Source organism: Rhinopithecus bieti, unplaced genomic scaffold, assembly GCF_001698545.2.
Source record: "Rhinopithecus bieti isolate Rb0 unplaced genomic scaffold, ASM169854v2 scaffold_13348, whole genome shotgun sequence".
NCBI lineage: Eukaryota > Metazoa > Chordata > Mammalia > Primates > Cercopithecidae > Rhinopithecus > Rhinopithecus bieti.
The window spans coordinates 2,469,278-2,487,989 of NW_016808764.1; the positions used below are offsets into that span (position 1 = coordinate 2,469,278).

An 18,712-nucleotide genomic window follows, 5' to 3' on the forward strand; every position below is an offset into this window, starting at 1 on the left:
CTTGCTTAATTCTTATTACAACCCTAAGAGTTTAGCATAATTATTATACCCATTTCATAGAAAAGTGAAGAGGCAGGAATCAAACTCGGGTCTCTATGACTCTAGAGCAATAATGCTTTACTATTGGACAAGGAAAAAAAAGTGCTACAACAATTTTAAATGTGGAAATTTCAGGGTATTATTGGTATAATTGCTTAATGAGATAACATGTGAATATCATGTGTCACAGTTATTCTATCATCAAATGGAGTGGGAAAGAAAACACAAGCCCAGTATAATGTAATGTTTTATTTAACTGATGCCTGCTGTCCCTGGAGATCCACAGTAAACTAAGATGATAAATAAGATAGCAAGTATTTTTGGGAATCAGAGAAAGTGGAAGTATAAACTCTCAAGTTTGATTGCTTAGGTTTGAACCCCAGCTTTGACACTAACTGTGTGATCTTGGGCAACTTCTCTAAGCTTAAGTTTTCTTCTCTGTAAAATGGAGATGATAACAATCTACCTCAGAGGTTTGTTGTATTAAATTAATGCATCAACTTAAAGTACCCTGGTGCTCAGTAAATTCAAGCTATTACATTTTACTCACAGAGTTAAAATGTGCCAACAACCTCTATCGATGACAGCAGCCCTCAGTTAAATAAACAATTAGTGACGATCCAATGGACAATACATGAATTAGAAAACCACACTACTGATCAGAATAGTGAAAGTGTGCTATCACTATTCATTTTATCAGCATACTTGTAGTAGGGTTTGCTAAGACCAGCACCCAGTCTTTTATCTTTGTCACATTCCCAAAGTTATCCTTGGCTACCTAAAAGAAGCAACACTGTGGTGCTCTGGAAGGCCCTTGGCACCCTAGATTAGCAAATGCCAGTGGGGGTGCCAATTCTTTCTCACCTAGAAGCCACTTTAGCCATGAGAGAGACAAGTTGGGGAAGGCTTCTGTGACATTGCTACAAGCTCTAATACCTGATTTTCCTACCAGCTGGCGAGAAGGCTGCACTCAGTGAATAACCTGGCATAACAGAAACAGACTTGAGTCTGAATCCACTTACTAAGTGGTGAAATGAGAAAAATTCCTTAGCCTCTCTCTAAACCTGTTTCCTCCTTTGGTGGAGATAACCATACAGTGCAGGATTGAGGATTAAATGAGATAATGTAATTAAAACATGTAGTACAAAGCCTACATGGTAGGCACTTGATAAACTGTAGTTATTATTATTATTAGCTTTATAGATCAGACTAATGGCTCCAAGGAGGATTTTCACCCTGAGCCACTTCCTGACTTTCACTATTTAAGATATATGAGAATATCCTTCTGCTATGTACATGTTACTAAAATGTCACCAATATGAACAGTGTTGTCCATTGTGAGCAACAGAAATGCAGAATCTATTTTTGGCCAAGGATGGTGAAGGACAAAAGGATGAACAAGGTATGTACAGTCCCTGCTTTCCCAGAGCTTACATCTTGTAGGGGAGACGGATGCATAATCAATAATGCTTACAAGACAGGCTAAGCATGATCCTAAAGTGCTACTGGAGTTTGGTAAAGATAGAAGTCATTTTGATGAAAGGAAACATCCTTTATCAGTGTGCCCAGATGGAGAAGGGTGCCTGGAGAGCTGAGGCGGTCACTGGGAGGGTATATGTCTTCTGCCGGGTACCCAGGTTGGGGAAGATGGGGAGGGAAAGAGGGCCTGCTTGCCAAGTGACAGCTCTAGGTGTTCTATGGACAATTGTGGAAGTAGATGACTGGATGACTCATGCAGCTGGCTCCTGAGTCCCCCAGATGACAGATCGGAGTTCCTACACGTACGGTCCTAAGGAAGCCATTCTCTCCAGAAGCAAGTTGGAGGAGTGAACTGACAGGTCATTATTTGGGGAGATGTGGCAAGACAAATCAGAGGCCTCTGACTCAGTGGCAAATGGCTATTGGTACAACCACAGGGTTATGGAGGATGCCATGTGGAATCGAAGGTGTTTTGCCAGCATAAAATCATACCCTCATTTTTTATAGGAGGAAACAAAGACCACTGTCTTTGATTCTCTTCTATCCAATTAGTGTTCTTGAGGTGCATCTTATAGTGACTCCTGAAAAGAGGATGGTGGGGTCGGGGGCAGGGAAGGGCAGACACATCACTGGAGATAAATTTTTCTACAGTGAAACTGCCTCCAGATAAGAAAATTAGTTCACAGGAAACATGGGGCCATCTTCACAGCGTTTCAGTAGCACTTGGCCTTTGCTTATTCATCTTTGCTAGTCCTCAGGTAGGTTCTGGTGTGAAATATTAACTCATTCCTGCAGCCACTCTTATGTGGCTGTCTTGTGATCACACAGGGTTGCTTCCATTGTAAAAGCCAGATCAGGGCCCTTCCCTGTCTCTGCAGTGCGCCTCTCCCACAATGACTAGGGCCACTTGACCGACTTACCTGGCTTTGGTGTCCAGGACTAGTCCTAATGAGGCCAGCAGAACTGAGGTAGCTCTGGCTCCTGGCTCTGGGACTCACTCAGCACCAAGCCAAGCCTGTTCCCAGGCCAGTCGTGACCTTGTCTTGGCTCTGAGCACCGCCTGGCTCCTGGGATTCTAAGCAGTATTGTGCACCTCAGTTCTGATAACAGGATTCCCATCTGTCATTTTCCTTCTATCCGAGTTCTTGTCTCCAAGAACTGCTAACTATACCCAGGCCCCTTAAGCCTGAAGTCCTGCCATGATCTTGCCATTACCCCACAGGAAGTAGAGGAAGCGCTGCTCTTAGAGCTTAGCCTGCGGCTCTTACACATGCTACTGGGCTTTTGCCGCCCTGCTTTCTTACTCTGGAATCCTGACTGGGACTCCCTCTTCCCTGATGCAGATCATTTACCAGACTATGCTTTTGGCTGATGGCTGTGTTCTCCAGGCTCCATGTTTCACTGGCTGGGCTGGGCTTCCTACTAGCTCTCCAGCTCAAGCTGTTCCCCCAGTGCCTGATTTTGCTCAGTGAGTGGGTAGAACTCCCGAGCTTGCCCCACCCAGCCTGCCCTGTTCCTCTGCAGTTAATTGAGCCATGCTCAGCTTGGCTTTGGCAAGTACATGTGCATATACCCTTGCTCAATATTAACTTAAAGGTCAAAATGGAGACACACGACTATACTTACATACCAAAAAATTTCATAGTATGTTCTAAAGTAAAACACTATTTTAAAAATAATTAAAAACCAAAACATCTCAATTATCACAGAGTATATTTTAAACTAAATAATTTACAAGGCTTAAGATACCCAAATGTCTGGGTGCAGGGAGTCTTACCCCCTCCCTGCGATGTGGACCAGTAGATAATATTCGGGATACAGTCTTGGTTGTCCTGATAGCCTCAAATGACCTTTATTTCAGTTGAAACAATTGGAGCCAACATTTCCAAAACAGAAATCAGGTAGGAAGAAATGTTGAACTTTAACTCCTTAGTCCAGCAAACACCTTTGGAGGAGATCGCCTGTGCATGCCAACAAGCTGGCTGTATCTACATGTTCTCTCATAAAACTAGGAGCTCATCTACTCTGAAGTCAAAGTCTAGCAAGTCAGTTGCCACTGAATCCAACCTCTACAGCATTACTCAACAGGAAAGGGGTGAGTTATAGCACGCAACAACTACTTCCTCCCTAGCTCCTGCTTGGTGAAAATCTTGAGAAGCTATTGCTTTTGGGAAAAAAAAAAAAACTGTTAGTTTAGATTTTCACTGTCTATGAAAGAAAACAGTCAAGGAAGGACAGAACACAACCGGAAAACCGTTGAGAAGAGTCTAGCAGCACTGTAGCTCCAGGTCCAGGCTAGGGACTGTCACTATATTTGTTCTATAAACCCAGTCAGGAGTACCACAGGGAAATCCAAAAGAGCCTGCCTTTTTGTTTGTTTGTTTTTGTTTGTTTTGAGATGGAGTCTTGCTCTGTTGCCAGGCTGGAGTGCAGTGGCACAGTCTTGGCTCACTGCAACCTCTGCCTCCTGGGTTCAAGCGATTCTTATGCCTCAGCCTCCCGAGTAGCTGGGACTACAGGCATGCACCACCATGCCTAGCTAATTTTTGTATTTTTAGAAGAGAGGGGGTTTCACCATGGTGACCAAGATGGTCTCAATCCCCTGACCTCATGATCCGCCTGCCTCGGCCTCCCAATGTGCTGGGATTACTTGGACCTGGCTGAGTCTGCCTCTTAAGGCCTGCATTTTGCTGGGTGCAGTGGCTCACACCTGTAATTCCAGCACTTTGGGGGGCCGAGGCAGGTGGATCACCTGTCGGGAGTTCGAGACCAGCGTGGCCAATATGGTGAAAACTCGTCTCTACTAAAAATACAAAACATTAACCGGGTGTGGTGGTGGGCATCTGTAATCCCAGCTACTTGGGAGACTGAGGCGGGAGAATCGCTTGAACCCGGGAAGCAGAGGATGCAGTGAGCCGAGATCATGCCACTGCACTCCAGCCTGGGTGCGACGGTGAGACTCTGTCTCAAAGAAAAAAATAATAAAGCCTGCATTTTATAACTGTACTACTTCCTCATTTCCATCCCCATCTACTAGGATATGTTATATTGCTTTGGGGAATCCAAGGTTTTCTAAAAAATTTCAAGTCTAAATATCAATCTGAAGGGACATTGTTTGGTCTAAGAAGTCCAAATAACACTCTGCAATGGTCTTTCTATTGGGCTCACATATTTATCAGCTTTTTGAGTGTGAGTCTAATATAAATAGACAATGAGAAAAATCTTGTCTATAAGTCCTTTTATCTGGTGCTGCAAGTTTGTACTACATATTGATTCTGCCATTTCATAAAGACTTTTTTAAAAATTCTAGAGTTTCTTAGAAATTTAATATTCTTCAATACACATTCAAATTAGATGAATACAATCAATGCTATTAAAGCATGTTGGTTAGCAAGGAACAAGTATTTTGCCTAGTGACAGCAATCATACAGCACTGGAGAGGTTTTCTTACCATCAGAAGCAAGGTCAGGACTGGCTCTGGAGAATGACAAAACTGTTTGCATAAAAACAAAATCTAGAAACAAAAAGGCAAGTTAGTAACTTTCAAAGGCTGGGCGTGGTGGCTCACGCCTGTAATCCCAGCATTTTGGGAGGCCAAGGCAGGTGGATCGCCTGAGGTCAGGAGTTCAAGACCAGCCTAGACAACATGGTGAAACCTCGTCTCTACTAAAAATACAAAAATTAGCCAGGTGTGGTGGTGGGCACCTGTAATCCCAGCTACTTGGGAGGCTGAGGCGGGAGAATTGCTTGAACCCAGAAGGCGGAGGTTGCAGTGAGCCGAGATTGCACCACTGCGTTCCAGCCCGGGCACAGAGTGAGACTCCATTTCGGAAAACAAACAAACAAAACAACAACAAGAAAAATCCCTTCACCATAGCTTCAGTACAAAGACTTACCCAACCAGAAATTACACAGGCCTTAAAAATAATTGTGGGCCAGGCCTACTTTGGGAGGGTGATGGAGGGTGAAAATTGTGTGTCACGGCAGCTCTGAGTCCGTGGAGTCGACATCACGAGCAAGGATCTCCTTCCCGAGTCGAAAAAATTTATAAACAAGAATTATTGTTGGATTTAACTGGTGGCAGACATGTCCAAGGAATATTGCAGGGATTTTATCCCTTTATGAATCTTTTGATTGACAGATGCGTGGAGATGGCAACTAGTGGGTAACAAAATGATATTCCTCATGATGATACGAGGAAATTGTATCATGTTAGAAGCCTTGGGATGAGTATAAATCAAGGCTGTTTTGCAGAGAAATCCACAACCTCTCCCCAAAGGGCCTATTTTACTATGATGTAAAATTGGGTCATGTGTGTTTTATATTAAACTTTTGTTAAATAAAAAAGAACTGTGGACTGGATATATATCCATCTATTTTCTGCTGGATAAAAAAACTTTTTTTTTTTTTTTGCTACAGAAGGAGTATCAAAATGTGCCCGTTTGTCAATTTACGTGTAAATGGCATTTAAATTAGAGGTTCCAACAGTAAAGAAATTAGCAACTTGAGACAATACTGTAAAGACTCATGGAGCATCTAAAAACTTGAAATTTTAGGATATTGAGAAATATTCATTAGGCTTGGTCTTGCAATGTGTTTCTCTAAACTGTTCCTGTAATAAAGTTTTAAACATCACAATTTGCAGTACACTTTAGAAAATGTACCTATCTATTTTATCTATTCCTAGATTATTCCCTGATGGGTTTCCAAGGAAAACTGTGGTATGAAAAGCATGAAATGCAGACTTGAAGACCTTTTCCTGCATCCGGGCTTAGCCTCCTCCATGAAATGTATGACATTAGGTAAGCACCAGCTCTCAGAAGGATAATTCTTAGAAAGTCAGAACAAGATAACCAGGCTGTAAGGAACAAATAATCTGGTATCTATAAACTTTCCTCAACCTTAGACTGCACCTAGCAATGCATAATCAAAAGAGTTCTAAATCAAGCCCAGATACTTAAAGGAGTTCCCTCAATGAACTAAAACTAAATTTGGATCCAGTATTGCCCCCTAATGGTCAGCTCTTAGAAATGAAACCCCTTTGAAAGTAAGAGTATGCAAATTCAGGGTTTTTTTTCTATTAAGTTTCCCCAAAAGGCTTGTACATTAGGTTTTTCTCCAAGACAGACCATCTTCAATTACATTCATTTAAATAAAATTGTAAATACAGGATATTTCTGATCTTTAAATTGACTTCTGTAACTAGATTAAGCTACCTTTTCTGGTTTTAAAAACATTTTCCTTAGAATGCCTCTCCTGTTTCCAATAATGGAAATCAAGAAAAGAAAAAGGGCTTCTTCTCAAGTCTCTGCTGCACCTTAAGCAAATGTATGATATCTTGTCTTCCAGGTGTCATGGTGAAAATTAAAGAGCTGGTTCTTTATCCTAAAGGATGCTCTCACCACCACAGGTCATTTCTGCTTCTCAGGTATCCACTAATTTCTTCTTCAGGTGATTTGTTAGGGAAAAAAGTCTTCCAAAGCAAAAGTCAATGTTTGATCCCAAATCTACTTATATCAAAATACAAGTTCACCATGGCTTGACTTACAGTCCAAACTAAAGATAACTGCCTCTTCCTCTACAAAGATATACTGCAGCCACACAGGGTCTGGCACACAGATGGCATAATTACAGAAGTCTGAATCTCTATGGGTGGAATCCTATCACCTACTTTTCATCTTCTACAAGCCTTAGTTTCATTATCTACAAAATGGGGATATTATCATCTACTTTGTTGGGATACTGGCAAGGCCAAATGAAGTAATATATGAAAAGCATTTAGCCTAACGTTTGGTACACAGAAGGCATCAACAAAAAATATTATCAGTTAACTCCTTGGTAAAAAAAAATGTCAACTATTGAAGAAGGCATTATCTTGCCACTCACAGGTATGAAAACTCTGAGGTGTCACATCCTATCACAGCCTCTGAGAGCACACAACAACTTTCTATGTGTTCTCCACTGGGGTGGTATCTGTAATGGGACCTGCTAAGGAAACAAAGTCGAGAACAATCTACTGAGGCGAAGAAGCAACAAAGGAAATGCCTTCTCTTTCAAGTTCTGGGTATTTCACAACAAACATGGTGCCTACAGACTAAATAGGGAAGTTGAGTGCAAGGACTGGAAACATTGGATTGTTAGATCTATTACTCCCTCTAGTGGCCACAAACAAGACTGCTTTTTTTCAAAATCCCAGTTTGGCCAAGATTGCAACTTGGATATGTGTATGTACCACGCTTGAGTTTGAAAAAAAATAATCAGTTTGTATTTTCTGCCTATGTGGGGGAAAAAGGGGGCCTGATGTTAAGAGAAGCCAATGCTGTCACAGATTTTATCAGTTTGGTTCTTTTTATTCCCTGCTGAATGAAAATACTAATCAATGGAAGAAAAGGTACATGCTAACTTTTGTGCTATATTGACTCTCAAGTGAGAACTGAAGATAATCGTCTTTGTTGCTTTATGAAAGGGAATTTTGAAATGAGCATCTTTCTAAAATAGCAAGTTTTTACCACAGGGTTATTTACAAGCCAAGGTAATAATTAAATATGCCCAAGACTATGACTATTTTTCTCTGACCAAACCCTTCATTTTATAATGGGTAATTACAGTAAAACTTCAATTAACCACAGCCCTCAATTAACATGTTATCCTCCTCTTGTACTGTATTTTAGAACAAAGTAGAAAATAATCAAGAAATCATTCATATGACAGATTTAGTTTGAAAATCTTCTAGATGGGTTATCTAAGTAGGAAAAAAACAGAAAAATTACATTCACACCATAATATATAAAAACACCTATATATAAATGATGTATATATATAACTATATATCTATCTATATCTATCTATATATACATATATACACAACTAGGTAACAGCTGGAAGGGAATATAATTTTTAAAAATGTGAATATGGGCCAGGCGTGGTGGCTCACGTCTATAATCCTAATGGATTTGAAAGGCTGAGGCAAGATTATCACTTGAATCCAGGACAACATGGTGAGTTCCTGTCTAAACAAAAAACAAATAGCTGGGTGTGGTGGTGCATGCCTGTAGTCCAAGCTGCTTGGGAGGCTAAGGAAGGAAGATCACTTGAGCCCAGGAGTTTGAGGTTGCAGTGAGCTATGATCACACCACTATTCTCCAGCCTGGGCAACCATCTCAAAAAGGAAAGAAGGCTGGGCGCAGTGGCTTACCGCCTGTAATCCCAGCACTTTGGGAGGCCGAGGCAGGTGGACTGTTTGAAGTCAGGAGTTCAGGACCAGCCTGACCAACATGACAAAACTCTGTCTCTACTAAAAATACAAAAATCAGCTGGGCATGCTGGCGCACACCTGCAATCCCAGCTACTCGACAGGCTGAGGCAGGAGAATTGCTTGAACCTGGGAGGCGGAGGAGGCTGCAGTGAACCAAGTTTGTGCCACTGCACACCAGACTAGGCAAGAGTGAGACTGTCTCAAAATAAAAAAAAAAAAAGTGAATGTGGTGAAATTGTAAACTATTTTTTACTCTTTCTGCTGTTTTTCTGTTACACTGTTATTTGTACAACAAATACATTAAAAAAGAGAGAGGTACATGTCTTGCAACATCTATTCTACATTGATACAGGCCACCATACCCTATTATCAAGACCAAAAATAGGTCTTTTAGGGAATATCTCCTCCAACATACGCTGAAACAAGACAGGTTTTGTATATATATAATTTTCAACTAATTTGAAAATATATTTACCAGGATATTCTTTATTCAGAAGCATCAATAACTTTAAGTAACTACCTGTGAATGGAAACCTCATGATACAAGTCTATATATTTAAAATACTGTTTATTTGTGATTTAACATTAATTAGCATTACATCTAAGAGCAATATCAGATAACATTTATACATTTTTCCACAGGACACAGAGGTTCATTGGCTCATTCTTTATGCCAAAGCAAGTAAATAGAGGCATTAGCAAAAGGTGCAATAGTTCACTGTTGTGTTTAAAAAATATTTATGCACATTGCATTCATTTAGATATATATATTTTCAAAAAGTTATGGAAAAGCATAGTTCACAGGTTACTGTCTCTACATACATCGTAATACAACATAAATGATGTAGAACATTAAAAAAATCTTCCAATAGAGAGTTAAGCAACTGAAAGTTTCCACCAAGAGATTAAAACACTGATTCCAGTAGTTATTGAGATCTAGAATGACATTTCCAGGCTCTGGCTCAACTCCGCATTATCATATGCACGCAGTCAAACAGAGCCAGCTCCAAAATACACTGTAATCAATGTAATTTTTTGCATGCCAACTCACCCTCAAGAAACACTTTGAGTTATTTTTACCCACTGATCATTCTGGATCATTGATTTTGCATCAAACTGACATCACTTGGGTGAAAGGGGAAAAGCCTATATTAAGCCTAGGTTTAAATTTGTATTTACATTAAAAAGAAAGTTAACTGAAAAGATTTTTTTAAATCTGTAAAAATCAAGAAGTGGTAGTTTTCTTACTTGTGGGATTAGACCTGTTGATTTCTTCTAGTGTTGCCCTCTAAAAATACACAAGGTTAGAAAGATTTGATCCTTTTAAAACTCAAATACCAAGCAAGAAAGACATTGCTTTTGGCAGAGAAGCAGAATTTTAGAAATTTGGGACATGTTTCCAACAAATCACACTTTGTATCCTATCGTGAATGAGTCACTATCAAACTAGAATTCTTCTTTTCACATTCCATCTTTTGTTCCCTTAATTTTCACTTTCCCCTTCATTCTTTTCATTTGGCTACCTTATAAGACTTTTCTTTACTCATTAGCAATACTAAGAGAAAAATACAGTATAAGATTCAAATATGAATCTAGATGTACCTTTATATGCTCTAATCCTGTTTTGACACCAGGTCCCTGGATTCTTGAGTTATATTTAAGTATACTCAGTACCAAGCAGCCTTAAGTATGCTCTACTGTGAGAAGACTGGCTAATATGCTTAGGACACTTTTATACTGAATGGTATACAAACATCAACATACAAAAATTGTCTTTTTTTTTTTTTGCCAGAGTAAACTAAATAACCCATGTTATGTGTACAAAATCCCCTTTGTTGAAAAATAAGGGGCTTTCTAAACTAATAAAAAAGGAAGTTTTCAAAATTATAGTTTATTAAAACAACTTTTTTGGCAAACAAAGTTACTTCAGGTGAGGAAATTTTATACTGTGAATAAAATTCCAAATGAATCTTTTCTTAAAACTTTTAAAAAAATTATGTGCCAGTGTATACTAATGCTATAGATTCTTGTCTTAGAAGCTTTTAAAGCATTCTGTTAATGCCCATTGAAACAATGGGACTCCAAAAATATAGTCAATAATCATGATAAAAAATTATAATCTGATTAACCAAGTGAAGCAAGTATTGAGAAATAAAAATTCTCACTTGCTCACTGGCAATTTCTTTCTAACAGATATTATAGAGAAGGCCTGAAGTAATTCAGACAGATATCTGTTTACGGTGAATTATAATAATACTTCATGAGGGCAGAGCTAATTAAAACTAGTAATTGCTTAAAATTCAAAGCCATTTTTGGACATATAAAATGAGAGATGAATCTGAAAGTTTTTATTTTGTAAAACCTCTTCCCAGTTCTTCAAGTCCAGTTTGCTACATTCCCAAATCTGATCTACCATTGCATATTAATGATCAACTTAAATGTGGTATTTAAATGTGCAATGTCACATTGTTATAATAATAATTATAAAAGGACTTTATTTAGGCCTCAACTTTCTCCTTTTTTTTGTTCTTTTTCAGAAAAGAAGGAGTGCGGAATTTCTTCTTTTTCTTGGTTGGCGATTTTGAAGGGGAGCCTTCAGGTGACAGGACTTCTTCGATTTTCTCTGGAGACTTAATAGTAATCTCGATGTTTTCTATGGTTGTACTTGTGGTTAACCTACTTACTCGCTTAGCAAGCTCATCTTCAACATCATGCATATCATCCTTGCCATTTACTACCATAACAGGTACTTCCATGGAGATGAAGCTCTTGGAAAACAGCTCATGGTTTTCTACGAAAGGGGAAGGGTTTTTGGGAGTTATTTTACATACTTAACATTTTTGCTTTACTTTACAAAACTGAAATGTTTTAGCAATGTAATAAGGCATTACTTTAATTCCAATGAAGACAGATTATTATTTTAATAAACTGTAATTTATTAGCAAGAAGCTAATTTTCTTTAATGATATAAAGGGGAAAGGAACAAAGTTGTTAAAGCAAAGAGCAAAAGCTAGATAATCCCAATTAGATGAAATGACAGTTTCATTGTAAATCAAATCAGCATAAATGAGGAAGACAACATATTTTTCTTTAGTTTTGGGATCATTTGGCAATCAATACTGAAAAATATTTCATGCTGTTGACTGGGAGATGTTTATTTTAATTCCACAAATTCTTAAGAACTATGAGTTGCCAAAATTCAGATTAAGGTAAATCAATATAAATGTTGAACAAAAGTAGTGCCCCATTTTTAATGATATAAAATATGCAATTATTGGGAGATTTAAGTAAAATATGGAAAACTTACTGTGATGAGGTGTTCAACATCCTCACATGAAAACAAAACACAGAGGCACAGACTCAAGACTAACTCAGTGAATGCTATGAGGGAAATTACATTGAGTACCTTCTAATTTTTCAGGGACATTTTGCGGTGACTGAGTTTGAGACTGAATTTGTGAAACAGATGAAGCATCATCTGAGAGTAATTCCTGCTCAGCATCTGTTGGATAAGAGTTTAGTTAAAAGCCATGCAAAACAAAAATAAAGCAGCATATGATTTTAGGGAGGTTAGTGCATATATCAAATGCCCGCATACACAGAGATGATAAATTCTTCAGCAGTGAGCTGAGCATGCTAACAGTTATCCCATATATCCATAATTATACATTAAGAGGAGGTTAATGTGTTAACATTTCTGGCTGCTAATAGTTATTTTATATACAGGTTACAAAAGAGGCACAGCTACTGGCAGCCCAGGCAAATGATATGTTGCATGTAGCTTTTGCTAGCATTAGAAAACCAAAGCATACTGTGCAGCCAGATGAAAAGAATTATAAAGTCTCACCAATGATGCTACATTAATGAGGCAGAATGCTTCATGGAATTTTTGAACAATATTTAATTTGTGATTCTTGTCAGAGCAATGTTACTGAGCTAATTCATAAGTCATAATAAATGTGGAAGAAACTACTTAGAAAGTTATATAAAAAAGGTGATGGTTCTAGAGTGCAACATTTGTTACCTGGCATCTTTAGGCTTTCAAAAAACAAGAGATTAAAGAGGGACATTTTACAAAATATGAAAAACAGAGAAAGCTCCCAACTTTATGTTAGAGTAAACAAATTCAATAACACCCTTAGAAAATTTAGTATAATTACATTAATGAGTCAGGATGACTCCCTTTTGTGACAAAGGCACAAAAAACTGTTCCTCGGATGATCAAGATGTCATTAGTTCTTCCTACATGATATCTAACATGGACAAAAATTCATTAACTATTGGCTTGTTTTGCTTTGCATAAAAATTTCAACTGCGTGTTGTGAATGCTCTAAAGCAGAGGCTCTTAACCCTCTTTTTGGGTGACAGGCTTCGTTCCTGACCCTGAACCCTCCCCTCCCTAAATGTGTATCTTAAACAATTAAGCATATATTTTTCAGGTGGCTCATGGACTGCCTGAAGTTTATCCAAAGACTCAAGATAGAGAACTCCTCCTAGGAAGAATCTCTTATTCCAGAGAAAAAGGGAGCTAGTAGTCAATTGTTTAAGATGTTTTCATTAACAAATCTTAAACATAATCCTAACAATCTACTTACTAAGGGTTCCAAAGCTAGAAAACTCAACCTACTAGAGTGTCCGTGTGCTTAAGGAAAGTCACATCAAAATTTTAGCAGTTAGTTTTAAATTTTGAAGTGACAATGTTAGCACCTTGAGATAACCAGAAATAGAGATTTTACAAAGCATCAAAACTACATACTTATCACTCTATAATTATTTAAAATTAAGAGAGTTAAAAGCCACATACTTATGAAATGTATAAATCCATTAATTTATCTACATCTACTTTGGCTAGTAATTCTTTACTCATCTGGGAATCTCACTTTCTAGAAGATTTTATTATAAAACAGTAGCATTCAGATTGTTTTCTTTTCTTTTTTTTTTTGAGACGGGGTCTCTCTCTGCCGCCTAGGCTAGAATGCAGTGGTGCGATCTCGGCTCACTGCAACCTCTGCCTTCCAGGTTCAAGTGATTCTCCTGCCTCAGCCTCCTGAGTAGCTAGGACTACAGGCATGCGCTACTATGCCTGGCTAATTTTTTGTATTTTTTAACAGAGATGGGGTTTCACCATGTTGGCCAGACTGGTCTCAAACTCCTGACCTCAAGCAATCTGCCTGCCTTGGTCTCCCAAAGTGCTGGGATTACAGGCGTGAGCCACGGCGCCCAGCCACACTGAATGTAAAGATTAACTAACCTTCTAAGCCTTGTTGTTTACGTTCGATTGTCTTCTTATACTCTTCAAGTTCTCCTTCTGTGAGATGACTAAATGGGTTAGGAGGAGCCGGTGGGCCATGATCATCATCTTCAAATTGCATAGTCTTACAGAGAAAAAATAAAAATAGATTCATTACCGTGAGTTTTATTTATATATCTATCCATCCATCCATCTACATACACACAAATTCACATATGATGCTTGTGAAGCCTTATTTCACAACAATCCTAAGAAATGCAAGGTAACATGCTTTGTTTAAAATGTTCTTGTAAGATTAATGCTCTTAAACTATTGATCCAATTGACTAAAATTGCCAGTGATATTTCCTCAATAAGCCTGTATAAGTAAATTTTATAATAATTTTTAAAAACCATTATGCCAAGTTTTAATAAGCTTCACATAAAAAAAACTTGAAAAAAAAGAATTGCTCCATTTGAAAGACCTTTGTAGAAAAGGCTTACAGAAATGAAACTGTACCAAAAGTAGTTCTTTAAATTTGTTACGAAAATAAGCTTGTAAGTGTTTTCTCCAGGAAAGGAAATAATAAGAATTTCAGTTGCACTTGGCATATGGAACCCATATATTTATTTTTCATCCCTCCCAAAACCCCACTAAAATGATAGTAAAGGAATAGAAAAAAGAAAAAAAAAAAAAAAAAAAAAACCCTTAAGGACAAAAGAATGTGTGAGGAAACAACAAAGGATGAGAAATGTTAACATATTTTTGGAAGATGGAATACAAGTGGAACAGCAGGTAGCAGAGCTGGGAAAGTTGAAGCCTCAGTCCTGAAAAAAAGGATGCAAATGAGAAGCATGCTTATTTGCCCTGAAGAGGTCTGGTAAGGCCCAGAAACTACAGGCAATAGGTACCATAGAAGGTGGTGGTAAGGAAAAGGTGAAAAGAGAGAAACAAGTTAAAAGTCTGAATAAGAAACAGATTCCCAGGTTCCCTTCCCTATTCCACAGAGCAAAACATTTCCCTCTCTCTCATCTCTGCAGAAGATCAGAGGCTTAAGAAAGAAAAACTAACTAGGGGACACAAAATACAGTTGCAGGCTCCTAGAATGACGGTTGGAAACTGGCAGGAGACTGTAGTTCTTTTCCAGATAAACGAAATAGTCCCAGATAAAAGAATTACAGAGAACAATGTTTGGGGATTCCCCAGAGAAACAACCTGGTCCACATCCAATCACCCTACAGTGAAGCTCACCAATCCCCGAGCTCTGTATATATTCAGAGCTTCTGATAGGCTTTAATGTCTCATTCTTCCATATAAACAGACATATCCAACTCAGAATAGACAAAGAAAGGCAAATAAAGAAAATTTAAAATTGATACCCTTAGAGCAATAAGAGAAAGTGTAAAGATTAGGATGTTGTTAAAAAGGAACATTCACAGAATACTAACTCCTAAAAATAAAAAAAGTTGGCTGGGCGAGGCGGCTCAGGCCTGTAACCCAAGCACTTTGGGAGGCCAAGGCAGGTGGATCACTAGGTCAGGAGATCAAAACCATCCTGGCTGATACAGTGAAACCCTGTCTCTACTAAAAATAAAAAAAAATTAGCCGGGTGTGGTGACAGGCGCCTGTAGTCCCAGCTGCTCGGGAGGCTGAGGCAGGAGAGTGGCGTGAACCCAGGAGGTGGAGCTTGCAGTGAGCCAAGACTGCACCACTGAGCTCCAGCCTGGGCAACAGTACGAAGCTCCATCTCAAAAAAATAAATAAATAAAAATAAATAAGATAAAATAAATAAAAAAAGTTAACATCAAAATAAAAAATTAAAAGGGTTAGAAAACATCAGGAAGGTCTCCCAGAAAGTAGGATACAAAGATAAAGGTACAGCAAGTAGGAGAGAAAAGAAAAAAATCAGAAGCTCAAGAGGCCCAACATTCAAACTAACATAATATACCGGCAGAAAAAGAAAAGGGAAGAAAACACTCTTGAAGAAACATAAAAACTCCCAGAACTGAAGGATATGACGCTGTAGATTGAAAAGGGTTACTAATTACTTAGAAAAAAAGACCAAAAAGAGATCTATGACACACACAATCATAAAATTTCAGAACAGCAGGTATGCAGAAAAGGTCTAAAAGCAAAAAAAAAAACAAAAACAAAAAACAAAAAACAAAAAAACACCTAAACAAAAGTTCAGGAATTCCAATGCCTACCTACTTCAACAATAAAATAGGGGACAGAATGATGCTTTTCATATTTCAAGGGAAAATTATTTCTAAACTATTCTATATCCATTATATGCACATTTGAAGGTAGAATAAAGGCATTTCAGACTATTACTGCCTATGTATCCTTTTCTCAGAAAGCTGAGGGTGTGTTCTATGGTAAAGGAGGAAATCAAGAAAGCAGAAGACACAAGGTACAGGAAACGAAATACAACGTAGATCAGCAGCACAGGAATCCTCCAGATGAACCTGTGCAGCTGGCCTGAGAGCAACCAATTTAGATCTGGATCAGAATGAAGGGGGGCTGGAACAGAGAGATTACCTGTTGCCTTTCACCACATGGAAAATAATACTAGGACGGATTTTATGTTATTTTTAATTTTTTTTGAGACGGAGTCTCGCTCTGTCACCAGGCTGGAGTGCAGTGGTGCAATCTTGGCTCACTGCAACCTCCACCTCCCGGGTTCGAGCGATTCTCCTGCCTCAGCCTCCTGAGTATCTGGGACTACAGGTGCATGCCACCACGCTCAGCTAATTTTTTTATTTTCAGTAAAGACAGGGTTTCACCATGTTGGCTAGGATGGTCTTGATCTCTTGACCTCGTGATCTGCCCGCCTCGGCCTCCCAAAGTGCTGGGATTACAGGCATGAGCCACCACGTCCAGCTTGGACTTTATAATTCTGTCAAAAAGTTTGGGAAGAACTAAGCCAATGTACCCCAAATAATAAGCCAATGACAAAAAGGCAAGGTGAGGGAGGGGTACCTTATGTAAGAAAGGAAATACTACCTGGCTCAGCAGCAAACATGTAGTAATATAAATAATGAAAGCTGATCTAACACACACACACACACACACACGAAAAAAACTGATGTGTCCTTACTGGGAGAATGGAGAGAGGGAAAAAGGGAAGCATTATATAAACAGGATAAATCCCCATCTTTCAAAATATTTCATTAATTCTAAGATGAACTTTTCCATCTGTGAAATTGGGAATCATCTTATGGCTTCCTACAATTATAATTGGCCATGTTTCTTCTCTTTTAGTGACATATATAACAATGGCATTTCTTATAATGGGTAACACAGATTTGGTGAAAAATAGTCCAGGTCTAAAACTCATAGATCAAGAAAAAGCAGAAGATGCTCTTTAGAAACGTCAAAGTAGGACCAGGAGCAGTGGTTTATACCTGTAATCCTGATACTCCAGGAGGTCAAGGCTGGAGGATCACCTGAGGCCAGGTGTTCACGACTATTCTGGGCAACAGAGTAAGACCTCATCTCAACTAACTTACTGGAAACATCAAAGTAAACATTAGAAGCAATGAAAAGAACAAAGTCGCTGTACCTGGAAACTGGGAATTATGGGTGGCATTTTAAATCTTGTGGGTTGACTTTTTGTGCTTACATTACCCTTAGTAAAATAAATATTCATGTTTAAAAATCAATGAAATTAATGTGGTAGATCAAAAACAAAGATCATATTGCTTCATAAACTTACAGGAGGTGGCTTATCCACAACAATTCCAGCAAGCAATTGAGATTGTGGTCCTGCTGTTTTCAAGTCATATCGATTTTGTTCCCGAATCTGAATTGAAAAACAATTCAATACAAATTTCTTGAGGGCAACTATGCAGATGACCTTTGTTTTATCTTTTCATAAAAGCTTACTACTTGACATTTCCAGAGTGAGAGTCTCTTCCATTCCCACCTTCATGAAGACCTCTTTTACCATCCTAACAGCTCGTATTAGTCTCCTCTACTCTTCTGGCAAGTGATTTCCTTTCGTCTTAGGTTGTTAGAGAACCGCATTTTCCCCTAATAGCAGGGTTCTCTAAGGCAGGAATATGTTTAATATATCTTCTCCATGTAGCCTGTTCACCAATTACTAGCACAGAGCTGGAGGCATTCAATATAAGCTAAAATTATACTGAATTAAATTACAAATACTTCTGTATTCAAACTTCTAAGTTTGGTATTAACCAGATTCAATCACTTGTGATTTAAACATAAAACAATTAAAATGTCTCCCCTGGCTATAGAAGACCATGTCTTACCTTATTTCTCTTTTCTAGTACCTCGTTCGGGTTTGTGTTTAAAGGAACAAACTGATTTGGATCTTCAATTTTGATAGGTGTTCCACCACTAACTTTAGATGAGTCTTCCGCTTTCATCCACTAAAGAATCAAACATTTTTCTAAAATGAAGCTTTGTGTTCAGAAAATATTAGTAGACTGCCAGATAACTGCTTATAGTCTCAAGAGGGGCATTGCCAATGTTTAAATAATTTCACTCAGAAATATCTTAGTGGTGAATTAGTTTCATCTTATACTAGTTACAAAAGGCTAAAAATCAGCATTCACTTAAAAAATAAATGCCATTACGATTCACACAAATATTCAATTATACTGCTAATTAAACTTTCTCCTCTTGTCAAGTGCAAACACGATGCTGAAACTACTTCAAGCACAGAGAGCATGATCTCACATTCA

General features: G+C 38.3%; 1 protein-coding gene across 10 annotated transcripts in view; it reads right to left on the reverse strand.

Annotated features, from left to right (window-relative positions):
- Positions 1-9,324: 9,324 nt before the first annotated feature.
- Positions 9,325-18,712, reverse strand: part of ADD3 (adducin 3) — a 138,468-nt gene continuing 129,080 nt past the window's right edge. For 8 of the 10 annotated variants that reach the window (XM_017887154.1, XM_017887153.1, XM_017887152.1 and 5 more), the window contains 5 exons: positions 18,278-18,397; positions 17,722-17,808; positions 14,025-14,148; positions 12,180-12,275; positions 9,325-11,564 (listed from right to left, as the gene is read on the reverse strand). In XM_017887154.1, coding sequence (XP_017742643.1) covers positions 11,272-11,564; positions 12,180-12,275; positions 14,025-14,148; positions 17,722-17,808; positions 18,278-18,397 — 720 coding nt within the window. In that variant the 3' untranslated portion in view covers positions 9,325-11,271. The remainder of the gene's footprint in view (positions 11,565-12,179; positions 12,276-14,024; positions 14,149-17,721; positions 17,809-18,277; positions 18,398-18,712) is intronic. The other 2 variants (XM_017887162.1, XM_017887161.1) reach the window with 1 other exon arrangement.